The sequence below is a fragment of the Leptopilina boulardi genome, unplaced genomic scaffold (assembly GCF_019393585.1).
Source record: "Leptopilina boulardi isolate dan_hultmark-lab unplaced genomic scaffold, ZJU_Lbou_2.1 LbouV2_1, whole genome shotgun sequence".
Lineage (NCBI taxonomy): Eukaryota > Metazoa > Arthropoda > Insecta > Hymenoptera > Figitidae > Leptopilina > Leptopilina boulardi.
In genome coordinates this window covers 1,449,910-1,474,686 of record NW_026137640.1, presented here as the reverse complement: position 1 = coordinate 1,474,686, position 24,777 = coordinate 1,449,910, and the positions used below count along the sequence as shown (strand labels likewise).

Below are 24,777 nucleotides of genomic sequence, written 5' to 3'. Positions count from 1 at the left end.
AGTTTATTTTTATACAATTCGTTTAAAGAAAATTTGTACTTTTAACTAACTTTTCTTTTTGTTTTACAGGACAGATTCCAAAAAGTTGAGACAATTAATAGAAGTGAATGACCGCGTGAAAAATAGTGTTATCAATTGCACGTGGAACACGTTCGGACGACTTCGGCCAAAGCCGAGGGTATATCGTCGAGCCGGTTCCACCCTCCAACAAATATTGAAGAAGAAACACCCTCGGCGTGTAAATCTAACCTCAAAATTCCATTTGACATTGCTGCTGGAGATTGAAAGTTGTTTTTTTTTTTTAAAAAAGGCGCTATGCGGTTTTGAATATTATTGTGGTGTGTCGGTTATTTCGCCGATTAGTAAACCGTTAAGATACAATAATAATAACAAACGCACGTGCTTTACTGGAGTTTTGGAGAAGACAACAATGTCGTTTATAAAATCTACCGGCGATGTAATTGGATTTCTTCTACTTTCGGCAGTAGCTATTGTTGAGAGTTTGGTCCGGATGTTTATACCATTAAAATATAGAATGAAAAGTGTTTCCGGCGAAATTGCACTTATTACTGGTGGTGGCGGTGGACTTGGACGATTACTTTCTCTTCGCTTGGCTAATCTTGGTGCTATTGTTGTTGTTTGGGACATCAATAAACAAGGTATTTTTTTTTTTCCTTTTACTAGACTTTTATTATTGTTTTGATAAAAAAATATCTCAGCAAAAAAAAAAGCAATCTAAATTTAAATAATACAGAAATAAATAAAAAAAAAACTAAATTCAAGGTTGATATCGAAAAAAAAAATTCGTAGAATATAATCGAAATGTTTACATTACGTTTTATTGTCCTTTAAATTAAAAGTAATTATATTGTTTTTTTTTTTATTTAAATTAATGAATTTTAGTATTTTTATTACATTTTTCTATCGTTATTTTTCAAATATATATTTTTAAATAATTTCCCTTTTATTGTAAATTAATATAGACTTTTTTAAAAAAAAATCTCGTTAAACTAAAGAAATATTACTAATTATTGGAATAAATAACTGTTTATGCGTTTCACTGCTTGAAATGTTTTCATTCTGGTTTATGATGAAAGGATTTTGCATTGGTTTTACAGTCAAGCTTGACTGAAATAATGTAATTTATAGTTTATAGCCTAGTCTACTGACCATAAAGAAATATTTATATATATAAGCAAAAAGCCAGCAATATTTAGATTCATGGTCAATTTCTAAGATTAATTAATAATTTTTGTATTATGTTAGGTCATTATAATATATGGCAAAAAAATATAAAAATATGCAAATATTAAAAAGAATTTTTAATTAATAATTCATAATAGTCGAAATCTTTTGCTTTATAAAATAAAATTTTATTCTCTATTTTTGACATTTAAAAATTTTTTTTTTAGATCAAAAACTAATAAATTATTTTTTTTCCTAAAAATCAGAGATTAGATTTTGGGAATTCTATCAAAAATTATTATTAGTATAGAAAAAAATTTGAATAAAACATTTTCAGTGTTGTTATTTTTGTTTTTGTCTCTTATGCAATTTATTGAAGATTTAATGAATGGATTTTAAGAAAAAAAATTCTTTCTATACGGACAATAAAGATGATTGTGTGTGGATGTAATAATATATTCGCGCATAAAGATGTAAAAGCTTGTGAAATTATTAGCACACCTTCGTGACTGACTTTTACGATCTTTACGATAATTGGACCGCTTCTGGTTTAATTTCTAAATGGGCGTAAACAATGATATCTTTCTATATATATATATATATATATTTTAATACAATTCATTCAAGAGTTTCACTTTGCGAAAAGTCAATGTTCCTTTTTTTTATGATCTATGAAGCTTGGCATTGTCATTCAAACGTAAAATAATACCATAAAAGTGAAACCTTGAAATAGAAACTAAATTATTATTTTTAATGCAGAAAATATCGTTTTATGATTTTCGTAGATTTTTTTTTTATTATTCGGTAAAACCTATTCAACAATATTTTTATTGTAACTTTCTTTTATTGTCTATTGTAAAAAATTTTTTGTTCATTAAAAATATTCTATGATCTAAATTTCAAATTTTAATGAATTTTCAAAAATGAAATATTTTTTATTATGAAAATCATTTTTTTTTGTGTAAATAAATTATTAATAATGTTAAATATTATTCATTTAATAATAATTTATTAATAGTTGTTCTAGTTAAAGTTTATAAACTTCTCTCGTTCTTATCAAAAATTGTTTTGAAATTCATTAAGTCATATTGTTACAGATTTATAATCTATTTATAAATTCATGATTATAATCCGGTTGGAAATTTCATTTAGCTAATACATGTTGTCCTTTATAAATCAACAAACTTTCATAGAATTGACTAAAATGATTTCTCGAAACGATAAATTATTGTGAAAAAGTTGATTTTTTTTTTTTTTTTGCGAAAGATGTATTTTATTACATTTGTAAAATGATATTTTACACTGTGAATTGGTTATTATTTATATGAAAGGCAATCAGCTACTGTAATACACGCTCCTTTTTTGATATTAATAATGAAACATTATTATATATTAGATATATATATTATATTTTGTGAAAACAAAACTGTTATCAAGAAAATATAGATTTCTTAATATGAATTTACGGCCATATAGCAAATTTGCCAATTACGTTATCGCAATCGAAAATTACATAATTATCTTTGTATCTAAATTGCATAAGACCCATAAATTTCAAAAAAAAAAATATATAACATCTGTAATAATAATTTATCACACAAATTTACAATTTTGTTGATAAATAAATTTTTTTCGATAAATTCATTCAATTATGATGATAATTAAAATTATGAAAAATTTGACTAAATAATTTGATATGTTAAATATTGTTACAGGTACATTTGTTAAATGAGGAAAATTCCTTAAGCGAGACTATTTAACCTTTAATGGCCGTATGAGTTCACGGGCGATTCGATCTATGTGTACAGAATTTTAATAACCATATATACAATTAAATATCGTATTTGGAAAATCGCAAAAATATTCTGATACACGTTTTCATCTTTCAAATATTCATGAAAAAAAATTAATTATCAAATTAAATTATATCAAATTTAAAATAAAAAATTTATTATTTTCAAAAAACAATATATTTTTTTTTTCTACAGCAAACAAAAATAAAAATATGATGTAATCATAATGAAACTGTTATTGATTATAACAATATATTATTCTCAATGATATTATAAACATAGTGTTAAAACAATGAAAAAAAGGGAAATCACAACTGGAGAGAAACAGTTGACTAACGGTTTGATCAGAAACAAGTCCCTTGTTTGCTGTATGCGCTAAACAGCAGTAAAGCCGGTTTTATCCTTTTCAAGGTTTTGAAACATACTAGAAAAAACCATTTTGTTCCATTTTTATTAATATTGTTTACAAATATAAATAAATACAGACAGTAAAAAAAAATGAGTTAAAAGAAACATTTTTTCGAATTAAAAAAAAAAAACGATATTTACTTCTTGATTGAAACAGCGATAAAAAAAAATTTCTGGATGTGAAAAAAAAATGAGATCACATTTTGGCAGACTCAAACTTTCTATATATGTGACGTTCCATGAGGAAAGGGACCTTAGCTGCAATAGACGCATTTTCCAGAAAAGGTATTTAAAGTAGAGCGTCCCTGATTGGTTGAGACCCTCCATCGAAAATCAGCCCCACCACCTTACTACTACATCGTTCCTACAGCTCACGCTTACGACAAGTATACTAGTGTAGAAGTGGTGGGGATGGTTTCTGTAGTCCGTGCTGGAACGCGATTAACATGGTCATGATTAATGCTTTATAACAAAAAAACTAAATAGAAAAGTACAATTTTTAACTTTTGTATCTGAAAGAGCAACTCAAGATCTATCGACTGATATCAAAAACTCAATTTTCATTTTTTTGCAGCTAAGGTCCCTTTTTTCATGGAACGTCACATATGCACTTGAAACTAGAAATTTGACGGAAGGAAGAAAGCAAAAATGGCACTAATAGGTACCACACTTTCTTCCTTTAAAAAAAAAAAAAAAAACGGAAAAAGAACAAACAAAAATTCGCATCACGCAACACAAAAAATGAGCGCACGCGATTACAGATATCGTAATCGTGATTATGATGAAGTTACTATTTTTTTTTCTCAACTATATATTTTTGAAGCATCCTTGTGCAAAAGAAACTGATATGTTACACGATATTTACTTTCACTTTATATTACTTACAACATATGTGTGTAAAAAAAATAATTCTAGTCGATTATTCTTTAATTTGAAACAATTATCACTACGTTCATGCAACATTTAACACTTTTAATTGCTGCATTCAAAAAAATTGTATAACAAAAATATTTCACTTTTCACAAGAACTAAATGTTATAATTTTATAGTAAGCAAAAAAAAATAAATTTGCTAAAATAATAATTTCGATAAAAAATAATATACAAGTAATTAAAAGATAAATTTATCACTTGAAATAGTAAATTTAAAAAAAAAATTATAGAGCAGAAATTTTCTCTAATAAAAAATTATTTTTAAAAAAATTTAGGAGATAAAAATAAATATTTATGAAAATTATAATAATTTTTTTTTAATTTAATTTTTTTTTTAATTCAGGAATTTTATATAACTGTTAATTGCGATAGTTTTGTAAATTTCACTGAAAAAAAAAAATTAAATAATAAAGTGGGGTCAAAATCTGGCCTAATGCTGACAGAATGTTGGCATATTTTTGTATTATAGTGATATATGTATACCGACCATTTACACGTCTGTCTTAACGAGGTTCACTACTACTTAAAGTCTGACTAATAAATCCTCTCTCGCATAATGTTTCTCAAGGAAAGTATCACGCATATATGCAGTCATGACACTTGTGTCTTATTCCACCTTGTAAAAAAGGACACTATATATATATATATACAATTTATTTACACTCGTATAAAAAATCGTACATGAAAAAATCCAATTAAATTTTTTTTTTGTTTCATTCTATTTTGCAAAATAATGATTAATAATAAGATCATTATTTTGCAAAGTGTTTTATTAATTTTAAAGTAGAATAATTAAAATTTCATATATTATTCCATTTTTTTTCTGTATTAAAATTTTTTTTTTCTGTTTACATACAATTAATCAAAAATTTATGCTTAAATAATAAAAACAAGTTTGCGATTTAAAAAAAAAATACTTTTCGATAAATAACTAATTTTTTTTAAAAAAATTTAATGATGAGAAATTTAATCTGAATTAATAAATTGGAAATTTGAATTTTGTTTTTTTTTTCTTTTCTAGGTATCGATGAAACGGTGAAATTGGTACAAGCTTCTGGTGGAACTTGTTACGGGTATCTCTGTGACCTCTGTGATCGTGAAGACGTTTACAAAAAAGCGTCAATTCTGAGAAAAGAAATCGGAAGAGTAAGTAAAACAAAAAATTATCGACAATTTTCAAAAAAAAAAAATTTTCCTTTTTTTTGGGTATTAATTTAAATTAGTTCCTTTAATTTTTCACTCGGTTGATTTCTATGCTCGGATAATTATAAAACCATGACTTGAATGAAATGAGAAATTTTTTAAATGAATAATTTGTAGTTGATGAGTTCACAGTTGTTATACATCCGAAAAAAAGGATAAATTAAGAAAAAACAGAAGCAAGTATAATTCATTCATTAATAAGCAAAAGAATTAATATTTTTTGTTCTTCTAGTAAATAGTGCAATTCACTGGATTTTTATTCTAAATGATTCGAGAAATTATTTATATAATTAGTTATTAAATGATTCTTTATATAATTTAATGATGTAAAGAATCATTTATAATTTATTATATTTCTTATACTTATTTTATTAATTGAAATTTTCATTTTTTTAAAAATTCAAAATTTAATTAATTATTAATAAACTGTGATTTCAACAAAATAGGAGATTATTAAAAAAATATTTCTTCCGAATAGGTGTATCAGGTACCTATTAAATGTTCAAAAAAAAAAAATAGAAAGGATAGTTTATAATCAGAGCTGTCAATGTGTCGGCCGGATTTCGGCCAACGAAGCCGGTTTTTTTTTTTGCATCTGACTCCGGCATTTACCGTTTAGCCTACATTTCTTACGGGATGTTTCTTTTTTTGCGTTCAATTTTTTTTTTTTTTTTTTTACTACTTTCTCAAACTCAAAATTTTTCTTTGTAAAAACTATTCAAATTACGTAATATTTAAAAAAAATGACTGTATGGGAGAAAACTTTTTTTTATTTGCAAAAAACTTCTGGTCGATTTGAAAATTTACCAAGAAAAATGTCTTTTATTTTATTTTGAAAATGTCTATGAAAAAAATTAATTAAGATTAAAAAAAAGAAATTTAAAAATTAAGAAATGAATAAATTAAAGTCAACTTGACCGTAATTTTCAAATGAAAAGTTCATCTCAAGTGAAATTAACGTCAATTTCATGAGTTTTTTTTTTTTTTTTATTTTTTATTAATAATGCCGTTGAACTTGAGAGAAGGTCTAGACAATTATTATTATTATCATCATTATAGAATATATTTTACTACGACAATCATGAATCGTTTAGAAACTTCGCTAAGGACTTTAAAATGACTTACTGCAAAAAAAAAAAAAAAAAAAGTTTTGTCTATTATATCTCTGCCTATATATACTTGTGTTGCTTGTCGAGTCATTCTGTAAAGGCAATCACAAGAGGGGATGGCATTATGAAAGTCCACATTACGCCATAAGATTGCAATACCTATGTTTCTGATATGTGGCATGCTCGACCTGTTTTAGAAGACTGAAGAACATCACATGTTTATGGAAAAAAAAAAAATTGCAATAGACATTTTTATTCTTGAAAGAAAAAAATTATTTTTTCTGCTTTGCCCCTTAAAAAAATTGTTTCTCTATTTTTTTTAAAATATTACAAAAAAATTATTTTTAAACATTTTTATACAATTTATTTTGTTTATTAAAATAATAATTTTGTTTATTTTTCAGGTGTCAATTCTTGTAAATAATGCTGGAATAGTTAGTGGACAGAAATTCTTGGACACTCCCGATAAAATGATAATACGAACAATGGACGTGAATATTATGAGTCATTTTTGGGTAAGGAGGAAAAAAAAAATTTACTCTAGAAAATCATATTGCCATTTAATTTCTCACTGATGCGGCAAAGACTTTCCAATTGAAAATTTCATTAAACAGAATTAGAATTACAAAAGCATGTGCACAAAGAACACGATTTCTTAATGCTGAAAGTTTGTTCTCTCGAATCTAATCTTATTAGATAGATTTAACTGTGATTTTAAATATTTCTCTCACCATATACCATAAGTATGAAGCAATTGATTTGATTTTTATTATATATTTGGAGTAACGAAATTTTCCATCAATTTCGTAAACAAGATTTTTTTTTTTTTTCGTTATAATTTCACGACTACTAAAAAGGATAAAAACGATTAAGTTAATCGATTCGAATATTTGTGAGTAAGGAAATTTTCCATTCATTTATTTTGGTAAACATGTTACACTTTTTTTTTGTCACTGCAAGGGCAAATTAAAAAAAAAAAAAAGAAATTTATTAAGAAAATATATACTAAATTGCAAGGACTATGTGAATTCAGTCAAGGAATTTGCAGTGAGAGGTACTTTATGAGCCCTATGCCTCTTATTTCTCTGATATGTTGCCGTTGGTCAGGTGTATAAACCGGTCGGATCACTCGTTTCTATCGTCATATCATTTGCAAAACTATTGCGCGAATAGAGAAAAATTATTAGATCAAAATGTCAATCATAACAAAAAAAAAAAAATTCAGTCGAAAATCAAAGAATTTTTATTTTCTATTTTTTTTCGGAAAAAAATTAAAAATTGTTTACAAAAAAAAAAGACAAAAATTTATTTAAATTTCAAATTTATTTGAATAAAAACATAATAAATTAAAAAAAAAAATTAAAATTATAAATTGAAAATAGAATAAAAATTGTAAAACTAAATGAATTTCAACGAAATTGAGTTATAAAGTTTACTTAATGATAGAAATAATGCCAATGATAATACAGGTGTAATTGACCTGGTTTAACAGCGATTCACTGAACGGCAACGATCCATGAATCTTTCGTATTTCAATGTCATGGTCATTTCGAGAGGATCTCGCCAACAGTCTCTTTTACAAGTCACGAGTTCACCTTTAACACTTGAGGAGATTTGAAATTTTTTTTATTTTATTTTCTCTCTTTAATTTCCTGCGTCTTGAATATTGTTTCTTATTTTTTTTAATCATTCACATACGGATGTTTAATTGATATTTCATTCTTTTTAATTAGCACACTTTTGTAGTTTTTGAATTAAAATTCTTAATTCCTTTGACATTAATCGACTTCAAAGAAGAAATTACGAATTTATTTTAATTCAAATTTTATATTAATTTTAGCAATTGAATAATTTTTTTTTTTAGAATTATTCTTATATTAAAATTGAAAATTTTTTGATAATTTACAATTTTTTTTTTTTATTGTTACAGACAGTGAAGGCCTTTCTACCAGAAATGTTAGAAGAAAATAAAGGCCACATAGTCAGTATAGCAAGTTTAGCAGGACACGTAGGAGTTTCTAAATTAGTAGATTATTGTACATCGAAATTCGCTGCAGTCGGTTTCGATGAAGCTCTTAGGATTGAGCTTGAAGTAAGTAATTCATTTTTCCAACTATTATAATTAAAAAAATATTCTTATTTTTTTCAATTAAAATAATATTTTTTCCTCTAATATAATAATATTTCACTATTAGAAGAAATTTACCGCTTCTTTTTTGTTGAATTTAATAATAATTTTAATTAGATGTTTAGAAATATTTTAATAACAATTATTTTCAAATTAATATAAAGTTCATTAACTTAAAAACCGGTTAAGTACATACCAATATATTAAATTTAATTTGTATACACTAACTATAAATAATTTATGGTATATGATGTGTGTAATCAATAGGTAAATTAAGAAGTAATAAAAAATTGCAAAATTTTAAGTAATTTTTTTTTTTTATTTGAAAAAGAAGTGATCATTGAATTCTTGTTGAATTTGTTAAATTGCATAAAAAAAGGGGGGGGAAAAAACTATAATTTGTAATATAAGTATCTAACGGCATATTTGATAATCGAAGGTTGTCTTGGTGAGTGATGAAATCCTTAATTTTTTTTTTTACATCTTGCAATAAACTTCGCATTACAGGTTTCACAGTAATGAATTTTGATCTTGGCTATAAACGATTTGAGACGTTCGAGAATATAAAATCTGCATTCTCTTTTATTTACGTATACCAATTGACACTTATGACAGTAGTGTTTTGCAATTACTTAAATAAAATAAAATTCGACAATTTAGACGCCAACGAATATATTTAGGTATTTTTTTTTCTTTTTATTTACGATCGTTGAATTTTGCGCAATATTTCGATTTGCCATCAAACGATTCAAATTCTCTGGGATTTTAAATCTTTCTTTTTCAAGTTTGAGAAACTTTTTTAATTTATATTTTGAAAATTAGAGTAAAATAATTAATTTAAAAATCATTTTTTTTGTATAAATTTTTTGTAACTATTATCTATTTTTTTTATTTCTTACATTTTTAATTAAAAGTAAATACAATGGTAAATAATTAAATAGTTCAATTATACGAGAATGAATAAAAAATTTGCCGATAATTAGAGTTAAAATTTTAGAAACTAAACAGTGTTTATTATATATGAAATGTTTTGTGAATGACGAAGATTATAACCTTTTTTTTACGAGTTTATTTATTCCGTGCACATAAAATTAATGTTGATTGCAGGCTGAAGGCTACAATATTAATACCACCGTAGTATGTCCCTACTTTATTCGCAGTACAGGAATGTTCGAAGAAGTTCTTTCGAGGTAAAAAAAAATAATAATCAATTATTTTCTAATTGTAATTATAAATAAATAATTAACTGAGAATTTGATAATAATTAGAGGTATTTAAGTCTATTAAGCTTTTTTGGAAAAAAAATTTCAGTATTTTTAAAAATAAAACATAATTTTTGAATTATTTTTATATTACGACATAATAAAATTATTTTTTTAGGTTTGTACCGACATTGAGTCCAAACGAAGTGGCTGACAGTGTCATCAAAGCAATGAGATGTAATGAAAAATTTGCAATTCTTCCGGGTTATCTGCAATTAATGTTAGCGATTAAATGGTAAATAAATTTTTTTATATATATTTTCAAAAAATTCTTTTTAAATATTGTCAGAAAATTGTAATATTATTTTCTTAATTTTTGCCACAGGATGTTCCCATGGACATGTGCCAGTATGTTTCTCCGAGGTCTTGTAAGAGATGTTAGTCCAGGAAAAAAAACCCCCGTTGTTCTATCAGAAAAATTGGAAGTACCAAATGAGCCTACCAAAGATCAAAATGGATCTGCATTACATCAACAATTGACTAGACGTATTTCTAGTTCCGAACGAAAACCCTAGGATTTACCAATAAAATGTTCTTCGTCTCGAAAAAAAGAATTATGAAAAATTGCAAGAGTTTAAATAATTTAAAATGCTAAATTTAGCAGGAAGGAAGCAAGCGAAAAATAACGTGAACAAAACTCACGCTTTCGCGAGTATTCATTCAATAGAACTGTGAATCAAAGGTGTTCATCTATATGATGAGAGAAGAAATGGAGGGGAAAAAAAAGTAGCACAAATGTATAAAAAAAAAAAAATTTGCTTCGATTTCTTGAACTTTGATCAGGAGAAATAATTTATCGAAATTCCGGGCAGTTTCATTTTTTCTGAAACTGTTATGTAAGTTTAGCAAACGTTCACAAAATGGTCTTCCATTTTAAAAACAGAGAATATTAATTTCTTAGAAAAAAAACTAGATATTTTATCTATTTCTAATTAAATTTATTAGAAAAAAAAAACTATAAATTATTGTATAGTCAACGGGACCATAAAATCATATCATTTTTACTCTTTTTTAATTTTAAGAATATTTAGTCCCTTTTTTATTTAAAAAATACAGTTCATGGATTGAACATTGTGACTTAATTGTAAATTTGTAAATTTTATTTCAATTGCCATTGAAAGAAATGTCAGGCCTAGTGCCATTACACTTGCCTTTAAAAATCGCTGAGCGATTCTTTATTATTAACGATCCTATAGATTTTAAGATTATTCGAAATAATTCAGATTCTTATTGTAAGATTGTATTTTTAGAATAAAAAAAAAAAAAATTATCAATTGTAAATTTCTTAATTTTTTTTTTCAAAAATTATAGAAGTAAATTAAAACAACAATATTCATTTATAGACATTGTATTTACTTTGCCAACATAAATATCATATAAAGATTATTAGAAATAGACTCTTTGACTAATAAATTACATTTCATTCTTTCTGGTTTTTTTTTAAACTTATGTTACTTTCACAACTTGACGCACTGCATTCTTATTTTCTAGATTAGGAATTAATCTATTTACAAATAATGAACTGTTAATTATGCGATTTTTTTTTAAAATAATAAGAATTCATCTAAGATAAACATGAAAATTAACGGATATGTCCAAAGTTTGGAATGTTCAAATAAACGAAATATTTTCTTTTTTTTTTTTAAAAAAAACTACAAAAGCAAAACATTAATTTCTATAAATGTAAATTTAATTTTAAAAAGGAAATAATTGTAAAAATATATTCGTTCAACTGAACGTTCAAATGCCTGAGTATTAATTCGGTTTGGGTGAGAAAAAAAATAAAATAAACGTATTTTTACTATTACTTGCATATAAAATACTTTCTTTCAGGTAGATATTAAATTACTATTTCTTTTTTTTTTGTGTAAAAACAAATGATATTACTTTTAAAATTAGTTTCTTTCATAAGATCGAATTAAATTAATCAGCAAACAACTAATACACAAAATTTTCTTTTTGAAACTAAATATTTTGTTTGTTTTTTAATTTTTCTTTTCTAATTTTGTGCAGCAACAAGTTGCACTGTTTCTTGACATTTAATATGTTCTTGTTCGTTTATTGATTCTTGATGTGTTTCAATATTTTCTGATTCTTCAATTATAATTTCATCATCTTGTGTTTTTAAAATATTTTCTTCTTCATCCATGATAATTTCCTGTGCATCATCCACTGAATTTTCAACTAAGGCCTGGAGAAAAATAAAGAATTTTTTAATTTTTTTTCAATTGAAAAAAAGGGTTATTTAAAATTTACCTTATTTTCAGGATACTTCTCCAAATATTCATTCTTTGCGTCTCGTATCATTCGTGTAACTTTGTTCCTTAAATCTTTAAAATTTTCCCATTCTGTGGCATCTTTACTTTTTCTTGCCTTTGTGTAGAGTTTATTTTTCCTTTGGATTTCTGTTCGTATTGCGTCAGTCATCCATGGCTTCTTTAAATCTAATTCCTATTAAATAATACAAAAAATGTTCTAATTTTCTTTTTTTTTCTTTTTTTTTTTTAAATTCAATTTTCAAGTAGCTTTATATTTCATAAATTAGTACACTCGAATCTCGCTATAACGACGTTTGATATAACGAGCTGATAAATTTTTTTCTATTACAAACTAAAAAATTCAGTTATTCCCACTACTGACCTTAAAAATTTAATACGATTATTTTTGCATTTGTTTCAATAATTATTGCTTTGTAAAATTTTCGAATAAACAGAAATTAGCAAATTTTAAACTTGTAAAATTTTGTTTAACTTAGTACTAAATTAAATTTTTGATTCCAAATATTATTTTGAAAAATTATTAATTTTTTCTATAATGCTGTTTTTTTTCCTAATTTTGCAATTTAGCATTCTGTAAAAATTTATTAATAAAAAAAATAATTTAATTTCCGTGTGCTAATTTGTTTATTTGAAAATTGTACAGCAATAATAAATTCAAAATAAAAATGCTAAACTCATCGTATTGTCTTTTTTTGCAAAATACAAATGAAAAAAACGTTTAAACGTTCGATAGTCCGCGTATACAAAAATCTTAACAGTTTCAAATAAAACAATTTACATTTTTTTTTTTATTATTTACATAATTAATTCTCGTAGGTTAAAAATTGATATTCAATAAAAAAAAAACAAGTCTTGTGGTGGGATCCCCTCTCATGCTCGCTATATCAAATGTTTAATGGTCCTGAACTTCTCGTTTTAATATTTACTAATCCAGATTCCAATGTACACACACTCAAAAGGACACTGCTTTTTTTTAATGTTATCTGTAAAAAAATATATCTTCGAGAAATATAATTTTTATTAATTACTATTTTATTTAATTAATAACTTTATTTTTTTTATTTAATGATAAGAAACAAATGAAATATAAATTAAAAGATACTTGAATAAAAGAATAATATTTTTTTAAGACTATTAAAATAAAAAAACAAAAGAAAAACGCGCAGATACCTCGAGTTTGTTTCCTTTTTTGACAATAATGCCTTTGTTCTTGAGAGTATTATTTCCTTGAAGGAACCTTGGTCGCATAAACATATGAGGAAGCATACCTCGAGGACCAGGTCTCAAGGGTGGACCACGAGGCCCTCTTGGACCCATTATCAGTGGTGGACCGAAACCAATTCTGGGACCAAATAAAGGCAGTGGACCACCCGGTCTCATAATAGTACCTGGCCTTGGAGGAGGCATCCGTTGACGTATTAAAGGTGGTGGCATCCGTTGTTGCATTGGAGATGGTGGCATTCTTTGTTGCATTGGAGGTGGTGGCATTCGTTGTTGCATTGGTGGTGGTGGTGGCATTCGTTGTTGCATTGATGGTGGTGGCATTCGTTGTTGCATCGAAGGTGGTGGCATTCGTTTTTGCATTGGTGATGGTATTCTTTGTTGCATTAAAGGAGGATGAGGAGAAGGAGGTGGAGGCATGCGTTGTCGCATGGGAGGAAATATTCTTCCCGTTGGTGGTAGCATTCGCATTGGTGGCATTCCTGATGGACGTAACCTAGCACCAAATCTAGAAAGCAATGGTGGTGGCGGTCGCATGCCAGGCACTGTCATTCTCATTCCCAATAGTGGTCCAGGTCCTCTGTTAATTGGACTCATTTTTTTTTTTCACGAAAACAAATTTATATTCACTATTTCAATTTATCTATCTCTTTTTGTGTAGAAAAATTTAAGAAAATTCTTGCAAATATAATTTAAATATTACGCGAACTTTAATTTTTCCACTAGAATGACAATAATTTAATAAAATTTTAATACTTTTTTCACTTTTTTTTTAATTATTTTTGCGGTCTATTTTGGAGGTTAGCGTTTTTTCCGCGTTTATCTTTTTGTTTGCAACAGCTGTATATAGGTTATGAAATTGCTCTGAAGTTGGTGAAATGAATAATCGATAATTTCGATAGATTTGATGTATTTTAATTGGTTGAAGAAACTTTTTGGAAACATTTCCTCCAATCAGAAGGGAAGTACTTTTGTAAACTGTTAGTACTCAACCCTGATCAAAAATAGTTGTTGATGTGTGTACCACTCTTAATATTATACCAACGTTTTTGTTTACAACACTTGATTTGAAAAATAAATATTGTTTAAAAACATTTATTTTAATAATTTATAAAGATAATAAATTAAAACTATAAAGTTACTGATTTAGTGAAAATTTGATTTTTTAATAAAAAAAAGTAACAGGTAAATACGAATTATAAAACATTTTAAGTTAATAAACATTTAGAAAATAATTTCTAGAAAAATATAAAAATACATTTTTGTTAAAATTACATTTTTACGGAAATAATATTTAAGAAAGTAATTCAAAAATTTTTTTCAAAGGTTTTGAACAATATGCAACAAAATCAAACAAATGTGACAATTACTTCCTTTCATCAAAAATCTAATTTACAAAATAATATGGGAATAGAAAATATTTGCAGTGGTAATGTCATGCAAAAATGTACATTATGGGACAATCAAAATTATAATACGACAAAAATTAAATTAATTTATAATTGTCTAAAAGAAGAGGCGAGAAATAACAAAGAAACATTAACAAACGAAGCGTGTGTAAATTTGGAAAGAATAATTTTAATTAATGAAGCTATTAAATGTAAAAATTTTCCCAACAATTCACAAGATATTCAAGAGCCTATTGCCTTTCTTGGAGTACTTGATACAATAAAACGTGAATTAGATGAGAATACGAAATTGGCGATAAAATGTTTCATTGAAGCCAAATTAAGAGAGAGAATATTTAATTTCACATCTAGGTAAGTGTTTTTTTTTACAATATTTACAAATTGAATTATTTAATATTTTAAAGAATTTTTTTTTTAAGAAAAGAGTAAAAAAATTAAAAATAATTATTTAATATATAGGTACAGTGAATTGGGAGGAAGGATAAAAGAAATATCAAAAAATAGAGAAAGTGTTATTAGTAAAGTATATTCTCAAAATAATGAATTGGTATTGTTAAATTGGACAAAAAAAATTGACGAAATTCATTTGACTTATAAGAAAAATTTACATAATTTCTTTGAGCTTTTAACAACGTGGGGAGAATGTAAAATAACATTAAGTGATTCTCAATTTAAGAGTACAGAAATGACATTAATTCAAGCACAACTCGCCGAGACGCAAACAATTATTAGCAAATTATCATGTCATTTAAGATTATTTTTAGAAACACCATCAACTATTAAAAGTTTTCGTATTTTAAAATCAAATCTTGATGTTAAATTAAATGAAATTGATGATGAAATACAAAGAAAATTAGCTTTGCAAAAAGAATATGAAGATCTTAAATGTACAGAATATGATGATATTTTAAAAAAGTATATCGATATTTGTAATGCGATAAAGAAACGAAGTTCTTTTCTCGATAGATTATAGGTATGTTCAAAAATTATATATATTTTTTTTAATTATAGAATTTTTTATTTTTAATGTTTATAATTATTATTTTTAAATTACTCATAGAAGAGAAAGATAAATAAAATAACTATATATATAATATGATTGTTTGTATAGAAAAATTGGTCCACTTAATCTTGTGATCAGTTTCTGCTGTATCATATATTTACTAATATTTGTCTTCACATTTCGTCTCTTTATTTAAGTTGTATATTTATCTATATAAGACAAGAAATCCTTAGGGATGGCATAATATATAATGGAAAATCAATGATTAAGCATGCGCATTTGAAAATTTATCAGCACAACGCAGAAGGATCTATTACAAGTAGACGTCATACTTCTGAGATGACTGAGAAGATATGTACCATTCCTCTTCTTGATCTTAAATTAAAAGTGTGCTTTTTCGGTAGTGAAATAAATCATTTAATTATTAAAATGAAAAGAAAAAAAAAGAGAACGGACGTTCAGTCTACACGAACAAAAAAATGTGAAAAATATTCAAAAATTGAAGAATAACTGATTTTCTTGTATAATTTATGAATTAATTTCAAATGGAACGTTAAATAGTAATTTTAAATATTAATAATAAAATTATTTTCAATTTTTGATTTATTATTATTATTTTTAAGATTTTATAAAATATTTTCTGAGAAAAATTTTTTTATTAAATTATATTTTTTCTTAATTATAATTTAAAAATTATTCATTAAATCGATATCATTTAAATTTTTATTTATTATTATCAGTATTTTCTTATTTTGTGTTAATAAATAATATTAAACTTTTCTGTCAGCAAAAAAATGGGTAAGTAGACTATTTTTAATTCGGATTTCATTATGATCGACATTCAAATTCTACGTAAAAATTGAAAAACAATTTTTATAACTGAAATTATTGTAATTAATTACTAATAAGAAAAGGAAAATGCACTGTTTTTATGTTTTAGGGCAGTGATGTCGATAGAATTTTTCTTATCGGAAATTTTTATCTTTTTGAGAAGATGTATTTTTTTTAGATACTTTAGGAATAAAATGATTTCCTTTGCATTTCGTAATGCCCTCGTTAATATTGACATCACTGTTTTAGATTATTAAGGAAATAGTAATTATTGATCTAATTATTGACTAATTACACATTTTCAATAATTAAAGATCTATTCCTTCCGGCACTAAATGCCAATTATGGAGCTAAAATTAAAATGGATGAAGACATTCTTCACCTTTATTTTATTGGCATCGAGATCTTTTTCATTAATTACAGCAACAAATAAAGAATTTCGTGACACGTGAGTAATTTTTACAATTTTAAGGTTCCAAGCAAGTCATCAAGGTATGAAAATTTAATTAAAATAACTAAGAGCAGTAATTGTTTTTATTAAATGAAATTATTAATTTATTCATTACTTTAATATAATTATTATTACAAAATTTAATTAATTAATTTAAATCTAAAATTTTAATTGAAATAATTATTTTAGAGCACAGCCTACATGGCAAACAATTCGTAATATTTTGCAATATCTTCCAAGAATAGAAAGGGAAAATTTCGAACGGATTGAAAATTTACAAGTTCAAGATTTAGAAAAGTGAGCGATTTTTAATCTTATAATAAATTTAATTCAAATCAGTTTACTAATATTTTTTAAATATTTCTTTTTTTATTGACAACTAAAAAATATTATTTTAAAATATTTTCAGAGCACAACCCATATGGCAACGTATTTTAGAAATGAATCCTAGAATGACAAAAGAAAATTTTATTTGGATGGAAAATGGACAAGAATCTGAAAAGTAAGTAATTTTTTTTTGAAACTAAAAAGTAAATGTAAAAAAAATATAAAGTAAAAAGAAAATTTTCCAATAATAATTTCAGTGTGAAACGTGGACTGGACTTTGGTTTAAATCGTGGATTAAGTGGTACGCAAGTAGGAAAACATTTAATTGGACTGACAACAGCTAATTTTGCTAATGGACCTGGAAGAAGACGTCGTTCACAATAAAAGTGAAAAATATTTCCAAAATCGTCTAATTAGTTTTCCTAATTGTATTTAATATTCATCAAATAAAATGAATTACTCCTCAATATGAATAAACAAATTTCATGCATTTTTATTATTAATAATTTTTAAAAAACGTTGTCATAAAGAAAAATTAAAATTTTTATTTATACTGTTTTTTTTTATTTATAAAACAAAATAAAGTATTTTAAAGTTATTTTAAATACAAAAAAAGCAAAATTGTAAGTTTATAAACATTCTTAAAAATACAGTATTAAGTCAAAGAGTTACATTTTTTTTTTTATTTTACGTAACTTGGTGTAATGTACATTTTGAAAGTGTTTTCTTAATTAAACAAATGAGCCTAAAAGTACGTCTTTAGTAAAAACTTCTTAAATTAGAAAAATTTACTTTTTTTAATTTTAAATTTACTGTTTTTTTTCATTAATTAGAGAAATTTAAAAAAAGTAAATTTATTTTCTTTCACGTTTTTTTTTTAGTTTACATATAAACTTTATGTAAAAAAAAGGAGAAAATGAATTTTAATTTTTTCCAATTTTTTCAATTTCATCAACATCGTCTGTATCTAAAAGTTCAATTTTTTTACCAAAATGTTGTTCAATTTCCAAACATAATTGCATTGCGTGATCACTGTCAATCAAGTTGATAGCAATACCCGATTTTCCAAATCTACCGGTTCTACCAATTCGATGTAAGTACGTTTCACAATCAGCTTTTCGACTTTGATCCATTGGTAAATCGAAATTTACAACAATTGTCACTTGCTCGACATCAATACCTAGAATTATTATTTTTTTTTTTTAAATATAACTTAAAATTTTTTTTTTTTTCTATAGTGAAAATTAAATTTCTTCTTTATTTACAAACCTCGAGCTAAAACGTTCGTTGTGATTAAAACTTTTTCAATTCCATTTCTAAATCGATCCAATACGTCAATTCGTTGCTGAACAGTAAGTTCACCAGACAAAATAGCGACAGCGTGTCCTTCTTTGGACATTTTTTCCGCGAGCCATCCAGCCGTTCGTCTCGTCTATAAATTATTTCAAAATTTTAATCTATTTTTATCATTTTTTTTTTTTTGCAAATATAAATAATAACTTACGTGGCAGAAAATAATTGCTTGGCCAATTGTAATATTTCCATAAATATTTGTCATTGCTATATATTTCTCTTCCATATTTTTGCATTTAACATAATATTGTTTAATATTATCCAAACTCTCCTCTTCTCTCAATAGTCGAATTATTAAAGGATTTGGTACAATAATTTCAGCAAAATCCATTACTGCCGCTTCGTATGTAGCTGAGAAAAACATCATTTGACATGTTCTTGGAAGTAATTTATGAATACGTATACATTGATCCTGATGACCTTGTGTATCAATCATGACATCTGCCTCATCCAAGACAAAAACAATAATTTTACTAAGATCAAAAAATTTAAATTTCACTGCCCAATCCAATACTTTTCCTGGTGTTCCTATTATAATATGATCCTCTACTTTTGAACCTCTACGAACTAAAATAAAAAAAAAAAAGAAAATTTAATTATTTCCATTTCATCATATTATTAATTAATTATCAACTTTCATCCAACAAAGTTTCAAAATTACACGCAATTCAATTATACTTGGTCAAGTTTGAAATTACACATGAGACTAGTGTATATAATTAAATTTTGAAGTTACAAATTTGTTTAACTTACTTTCCTCGCCTCTAACTGCAAATTTTATTTTAATCTCAGGGCAATATTGCGACATTTTTGCTGTTACCTCACCGGTTTGTACCGCCAATTCATAAGTAGGTGATAAACACAAAACTTGCGGATATGGTTTTGATGTATCTACCCTACTCAACATTGCAAGAATAAAAGCAGCCGTTTTTCCAGTTCCTGATTGCGATTGAGCAATCATATTTTGCGGTCTGTATGCAAAAAAAAATAAATTAAGAAGAATTTATGTGGAAAATAATGTAAAAATATATTTTTTTATTTTTATGTAAATAATTACGGATCAGCTAAAAGTGTCGGTAGAGCAGTTTCTTGTATCCTTGAAGGTGCATTGAAACCCATTGCATAGACTCCTTTCAGTAATTCTGGTTTCCTAAAGAAAATACATTTTTTTATTTTTTTTAATAAAAAAAAAAAGAAGATTAAAATAAAAAAAAAATCTTACAAATGTAAGCCTTCGAATGATTTTATGCTGTACAAAGGTGAAGAAGGATCTTTTCTTTGAATCTCTATATCACGTGTTGTTTCAACAAGACCTTTGCGAATAATTTTTTGTAACAATGACTTGTCAGCCGCTGAAATTTGTTCAGCATTTTCATCTGTTTCACTTGAAGCTGAACTATCTTTTTCAATATTTAAATTTGTCACCTGAAAAACATTTTTTTTTTTTTTCTAAATTTCTAAATCTTTTTTGTAATTTCAAAATATCTAAAAACAAATTTTTCTCCCCCATTTCTTTTTATTAAGTATATATATTTTGTAAAAACAAAGATAAGGAAATTTGACCTTCAAGGGCCAAAGCAATTATTTTGATTTTTCGTACTTATCATAGAAATGGCAAACAATGAAAAAAAATGACTTTTAAAGATCTATTAGAAAGAATTAATTTCAAATTTTTTTAAGTACATTATTAAATATTTAGCTATTTAATTTATAAATAACATTTTTGTAAATAACAAGAGGTTATGCCGGAAATATAAAGAAAAATGAAATTACCTGTGACGCTAATTTCTCCTGATCTTGAGCATATTTTCCCCAGTCTATCTTTCCCGTAGCCATTTTTGTTGTAGTGTTTTCATACACGTTTAAAAAAAAACTATTTTCTTTCAAATCTATTTATCACGTGTAATAATTAAAAATTATTCTCACAAAAACACAAATTCTCAAATTCTGAATAATAGAAAAAAATTTTATTTCAGGGTTGCGCAGAAGACAAAATGGTAACTAAAATGCGCTCTGGACAAATGCCCCACCATTTTCTAAATGGACAAATTTGTCCAGTGTCACATTTGAAAAGTTGTATACTTCAGATTGCAATCGAAGAGTGGTGTGTACAAATCTTTATATTCTTTTTTCAAATACCCGACTTCCCATCCCTGTTAATGTCAAACGAGGGAAAAGAGAAAAACCAACCTAAATTCAAAAATAGAATACAATATACAATAAAATAATAATTTAATATTTGTATTTAATTAACGTCTTAGGAAATTATGAAAATATTACAAAGTAAGATAATAATAAATGTATATTTCTATAGAATAATTGTTTATGGAAACTATTTGGTATGTTTTTATAATTTTAATTTTTTTTGAAGATAATATTATATCTAGTTTACAATTTTTTAATACATTTTCATTTAAATTAATTGTGCACTTATTTATTAAGTTAAAAACAATCGAATTCCATTTTTAAAAAAGGAAAAGTGAGAAAATTTTCGCAAAGAAAACTGTTTTCAATTAAATAAAATGTGAATAGAATATTTAAATTATTACACATTTTCAGTAAAGACATATTCTTTATTCAGACTATAACGTTATAAATAAGACATATTATTTGCATGCATGACAAATAAAAATTCGGATTTCTTTTTATTTTTTTTTGATTAAATTAACAAAATACTGTCAATGTATATATCAACAAAGTTAATGACGAGAGGCATAAGCAAAATTTACATTGGAGAATTATTTTATTTTCTGTTATGAAGCAACGCAGTAAAATAAGATTGTTTAAAAATTTATAAAAAGAGAATAAATTTGATAACTCTAAAAAAAAAGAAAGACCTAACAATATATTTAGGCCACTTAATTATAGATAATTATTTTGATTGCACTATAAAGTATATATAATAAAGGTTAAAAGAAATGTTTATAAAATTTTAAAACATATATGATAAACATTAATTTGTTTATCGAATGAATGAATTTATTGTGAAATAAAATAGTATCATCGTGGCCTATAATCAATTGAAAAACAAACTTTTATGATCAAACACAATTTGTTTATGAAAACAAGTGTAGTTCTCTATGAAGATTTCTTTTTTTTGAGTTATTTTATACACAAGACTAAAATATTATTCTACATTATGTGAATAGTAATCCTTGTTTATATATCACTTTTTTATGAACAATTTTCATAATCTTCTTTCGTTTAAAAAGTAAATAGGAATTAATTATTTAAATATATAATTTTAATTACTTTCTAAATAAAAGAAGGTTATCTAAAAAAAGTGAGTTTTTTTTTCAGTACGCATTATATTCGGCAAACTAGAAGGTGTTTTCTAGTGTTAGGCAAGCATTAATATTATCTATTAGCAAAATAAATATTCAGCATTATAATCAGTAGTTTACAGTAATTAATAATTTTTTTTTTAATAGCAAAACAAATTGTGCAATTTTTTTTAAGAATGCTACTTGATTAGTTATTTTTTTTAAATTATTATAGAATATTGTTTTTAACAAAATACTGAAGTGCACAAATATACATAAATATAATACTGCAGATTCATTTTTTTTTTTAATAACAAAATTTTATCTGCAACAAATAATATTAAATATTATAATAAACTTGGTTACAATAAAAAATATTTATAATAAATATGAAATTATATTTATTTTTAAAGTAAAAAATAGTTTTAAATTGGAATCAATCTCACTACGTGATGATAATTAATAAAAAAATGAAGATAATGTCGTTAACGACAATGTTGTCTATTTACGAAAATTCTTAATTCCGTAAAGTGTTTTTTTTATATAGTATTAATTTAACATTAATGTGCCACTGCTACTCTCTCTCTAATACTTTTGTATAAAAATAATTAATTTTGAATTTTTATAATTCGAGTGAGCCGCATTTTGGCGTTTGTAAATGATGATAAAGAGAAAAAACTACTAAAGTCTTATATCCACCTCGTCTTTTTTTTTAAAAAAATAAATGAAAGCCCAAGAAATATTTTTTTTTTTACTAGTTTTATGCTTTCACATGATATATTTTTTTTTGTATTTGAAGTATTATTTTGAAAATCTGTGCGTTGCACGCATTACTATATTCCTATATATATATTTATATATTGAACATTAGCGATAGAGCTTTACAAATATTTTCAACTAATATAAATTTAAACGCTCATCATTCATTTTATAATCTAAGTGAATATTAATATAACTCTGACATTTCTGTTTTCGAGTAATCTCAAGTATTCAATATATGTTTATTTGAATAGGTTTCATTCAATCAATATTTGTGAACTATTTGCTTTCACATGGATTCTTTTAAACCTATAACTTAAACTACGGAGAACTTTGTTTACACGAGATCAAGGATTTATTTTTGATGTTAATTTTTCATTAATAACAAAGATAAAATATCTTTGCCTTAAATAATTTCCTTGACTCGATTTAATCAAACATCATCTAAAAGGCTCTAAATACAACTATAACATTACTATTTCAAATATACATATCATAGAAATTCTTTTTCTTTTAAAACTATAATTAAATTTTGTTTATGTTATTTTTAAAATGAAAAAAATTAGAATTGTACCCAGCTTGCATTGGTTGTTGGTGGTGCTGATTGTTGTTGTGATGCACTGGCAAATTCACCCCATTCTGGATTATTTGGTGTTTTTTCACCTTGCGCTGGTTTATGAGCTGGCGAGGATGTTGGAGTTTTTGCTGGTGGTGGTGCAATTTTAATACTTCCCGGAGGTGGTGGAAGACCAGCTCCAGTACTGGTTCGTTGTTTCGATTTCGATGCAACTTCACTGCCATCTTTTTTCTAAACATAAAAAAAAAATGTTTATTAACAATTATTTATTATTAATAATTATATATATATATAAATTTCCCTTACTGTTATTTTCATATCGATTTTAATTGTTTCTCCTTCTTTGAATCGAAGGTCTAATTCTTGTTTTGGTTTTTCTTTTTCTTTTTCAATTTGATCACGATTTTTCAACCATTTAAAATGATCTTGCAATGCAACATTGAGATCAAAACTATCGGATCGATCCAAAAAGCCAACACCAATGAATGCTGAACGGCCATTATCGTCCTGAATTCTTAAAACAAAATATCGCGATGAATCAGTTACTGCTTCAACAGCTATTCCAGGATATTGTTCAATGGGACATTTAGCAAAGAGTTCACCACTCATTTTATCTTCTAATTTTAATGTGACTGCATCTCCTTGAGACACTAATCGCATACGTCCTGTCCATGTAGGTTCTTGTAAATTCCAGTCCGCTGCTCTGAAAATCATAATAATAATAATAAATAAAATAAATAAACATATTTTCAAACAAAAATTCCTTTTTTTAAAATTAATTCTAAAATTCTTTGAAAGATATATTTTTTGAAGTAAATTAAAGTTTAAATAGCATTTTTAATATATTTAAAGGCGGAGAATTTTTTTTTTTTCTTTTTTTTTTTTTATCAAACATCCAGGATGTGACATGGAATATACACTTACCGATAACCCCTATTAGTAGCTCTCGGTGGTATTTTAAAAACAAAAACTTCAGACTTTACCAGCAGTACACTTTCGTATGTTTCCATTTTTATTTCCTATAATGTTAAATGCAACGTTAATTTAACAAAAAACTGTCACTTTTTAACGAGAACAATTTGACAACTCGTTGACACAGCTGCTTGAATCAAGTACTTTTTACCATCTCCTCCTCCTCCTACTCAAATCTTCTGTCAGGTGTCAGAACATTGTTAAGTACAGCGCATGACTCATGTGAACAAAAATTAAGCCTTTTTTTTCTTTTTTCCTGATGAAAACGATAATTTTTTCTAAAAATTTTATTTTTTAAAAACAATTTGTATT

The 24,777-nt window shown here is 25.3% G+C and overlaps 6 protein-coding genes across 9 annotated transcripts; 3 read left to right on the top strand and 3 right to left on the bottom strand.

Moving 5' to 3' along the window:
- Positions 1–72: 72 nt before the first annotated feature.
- LOC127291393 (short-chain dehydrogenase/reductase family 16C member 6-like) lies at positions 73–11,294 on the top strand. Its single transcript, XM_051320515.1, has 7 exons — positions 73–659; positions 5,340–5,464; positions 7,035–7,145; positions 8,561–8,722; positions 9,866–9,948; positions 10,139–10,255; positions 10,346–11,294. The coding sequence occupies exons 1-7, from the start codon at positions 431–433 to the stop codon at positions 10,533–10,535; spliced, it is 1,017 nt and encodes a 338-aa protein (XP_051176472.1). The 5' UTR covers positions 73–430; the 3' UTR covers positions 10,536–11,294.
- A 58-nt stretch (positions 11,295–11,352) lies between these two features.
- Positions 11,353–14,380, bottom strand: LOC127291372 (uncharacterized). 3 transcript variants are annotated; one of them, XM_051320462.1, is made up of 4 exons: positions 13,470–14,380; positions 13,226–13,282; positions 12,277–12,471; positions 11,353–12,211 (listed from the first exon to the last, which is right to left on the bottom strand). In XM_051320462.1, the coding sequence occupies exons 1-4, from the start codon at positions 14,115–14,117 to the stop codon at positions 12,020–12,022; spliced, it is 1,092 nt and encodes a 363-aa protein (XP_051176419.1). In that variant the 5' UTR covers positions 14,118–14,380; the 3' UTR covers positions 11,353–12,019. The 3 variants fall into 3 exon arrangements, with proteins under 3 accessions (XP_051176419.1, XP_051176428.1, XP_051176437.1); XM_051320471.1 differs by having other exon boundaries at positions 13,250–13,282; XM_051320480.1 differs by lacking the exon at positions 13,226–13,282 and having other exon boundaries at positions 13,470–14,379.
- Positions 14,381–14,547: 167 nt separating this feature from the next.
- Positions 14,548–17,282, top strand: LOC127291346 (uncharacterized). 2 transcript variants are annotated; one of them, XM_051320425.1, is made up of 4 exons: positions 14,548–14,705; positions 14,847–15,280; positions 15,389–15,902; positions 16,041–17,282. In XM_051320425.1, exons 2-3 carry the CDS (start codon positions 14,859–14,861, stop codon positions 15,900–15,902), a joined length of 936 nt encoding a protein of 311 aa, XP_051176382.1. In that variant the 5' UTR covers positions 14,548–14,705; positions 14,847–14,858; the 3' UTR covers positions 16,041–17,282. The 2 variants fall into 2 exon arrangements, with proteins under 2 accessions (XP_051176382.1, XP_051176391.1); XM_051320434.1 differs by lacking the exon at positions 16,041–17,282 and having other exon boundaries at positions 15,389–16,025.
- LOC127291357 (uncharacterized) lies at positions 17,073–18,022 on the top strand. The gene is made up of 4 exons (XM_051320444.1): positions 17,073–17,211; positions 17,404–17,511; positions 17,624–17,716; positions 17,799–18,022. Exons 1-4 carry the CDS (start codon positions 17,099–17,101, stop codon positions 17,923–17,925), a joined length of 441 nt encoding a protein of 146 aa, XP_051176401.1. The 5' UTR covers positions 17,073–17,098; the 3' UTR covers positions 17,926–18,022.
- A 44-nt stretch (positions 18,023–18,066) lies between these two features.
- Positions 18,067–20,908, bottom strand: LOC127291338 (DEAD-box helicase Dbp80). Its single transcript, XM_051320413.1, has 7 exons — positions 20,668–20,908; positions 20,117–20,319; positions 19,952–20,044; positions 19,648–19,865; positions 19,046–19,461; positions 18,811–18,973; positions 18,067–18,721 (listed from the first exon to the last, which is right to left on the bottom strand). The coding sequence occupies exons 1-7, from the start codon at positions 20,728–20,730 to the stop codon at positions 18,465–18,467; spliced, it is 1,413 nt and encodes a 470-aa protein (XP_051176370.1). The 5' UTR covers positions 20,731–20,908; the 3' UTR covers positions 18,067–18,464.
- Positions 20,909–21,940: 1,032 nt separating this feature from the next.
- On the bottom strand, positions 21,941–24,774 carry LOC127291298 (NECAP-like protein CG9132). The gene is made up of 3 exons (XM_051320367.1): positions 24,418–24,774; positions 23,800–24,196; positions 21,941–23,724 (listed from the first exon to the last, which is right to left on the bottom strand). Exons 1-3 carry the CDS (start codon positions 24,501–24,503, stop codon positions 23,479–23,481), a joined length of 729 nt encoding a protein of 242 aa, XP_051176324.1. The 5' UTR covers positions 24,504–24,774; the 3' UTR covers positions 21,941–23,478.
- Positions 24,775–24,777: the final 3 nt, after the last annotated feature.

Excerpts from the sequence above, each read along its gene's own strand:
- LOC127291372 (XM_051320462.1), bottom strand. The coding sequence starts at position 14,117 with ATGAGTCCAATTAACAGAGGACCTGGACCACTATTGGGAATGAGAATG. Across the intron at positions 12,472-13,225 it reads GTACATTGGAATCTGGATTA|GAATTAGATTTAAAGAAGCC; the intron begins GTAAATATTAAA and ends ATTATTTAATAG. Across the intron at positions 12,212-12,276 it reads AGAAGTATCCTGAAAATAAG|GCCTTAGTTGAAAATTCAGT; the intron begins GTAAATTTTAAA and ends ATTTTTCTCCAG.
- LOC127291338 (XM_051320413.1), bottom strand. The coding sequence starts at position 20,730 with ATGGCTACGGGAAAGATAGACTGGGGAAAATATGCTCAAGATCAGGAG. Across the intron at positions 20,045-20,116 it reads TCATTCGAAGGCTTACATTT|GAAACCAGAATTACTGAAAG; the intron begins GTAAGATTTTTT and ends TATTTTCTTTAG. Across the intron at positions 18,974-19,045 it reads AAGCAATTATTTTCTGCCAC|ACGAGACGAACGGCTGGATG; the intron begins GTAAGTTATTAT and ends AATAATTTATAG.
- LOC127291357 (XM_051320444.1), top strand. The coding sequence starts at position 17,099 with ATGCCAATTATGGAGCTAAAATTAAAATGGATGAAGACATTCTTCACC. Across the intron at positions 17,212-17,403 it reads AATAAAGAATTTCGTGACAC|AGCACAGCCTACATGGCAAA; the intron begins GTGAGTAATTTT and ends TAATTATTTTAG. Across the intron at positions 17,717-17,798 it reads AATGGACAAGAATCTGAAAA|TGTGAAACGTGGACTGGACT; the intron begins GTAAGTAATTTT and ends TAATAATTTCAG.
- LOC127291393 (XM_051320515.1), top strand. The coding sequence starts at position 431 with ATGTCGTTTATAAAATCTACCGGCGATGTAATTGGATTTCTTCTACTT. Across the intron at positions 8,723-9,865 it reads CTCTTAGGATTGAGCTTGAA|GCTGAAGGCTACAATATTAA; the intron begins GTAAGTAATTCA and ends TGTTGATTGCAG. Across the intron at positions 9,949-10,138 it reads TTCGAAGAAGTTCTTTCGAG|GTTTGTACCGACATTGAGTC; the intron begins GTAAAAAAAAAT and ends TTATTTTTTTAG.
- LOC127291346 (XM_051320425.1), top strand. The coding sequence starts at position 14,859 with ATGCAACAAAATCAAACAAATGTGACAATTACTTCCTTTCATCAAAAA. Across the intron at positions 15,281-15,388 it reads ATATTTAATTTCACATCTAG|GTACAGTGAATTGGGAGGAA; the intron begins GTAAGTGTTTTT and ends TTTAATATATAG.
- LOC127291298 (XM_051320367.1), bottom strand. The coding sequence starts at position 24,503 with ATGGAAACATACGAAAGTGTACTGCTGGTAAAGTCTGAAGTTTTTGTT. Across the intron at positions 24,197-24,417 it reads GCTACTAATAGGGGTTATCG|AGCAGCGGACTGGAATTTAC; the intron begins GTAAGTGTATAT and ends TATGATTTTCAG. Across the intron at positions 23,725-23,799 it reads AAATCGATATGAAAATAACA|AAAAAAGATGGCAGTGAAGT; the intron begins GTAAGGGAAATT and ends TTTTATGTTTAG.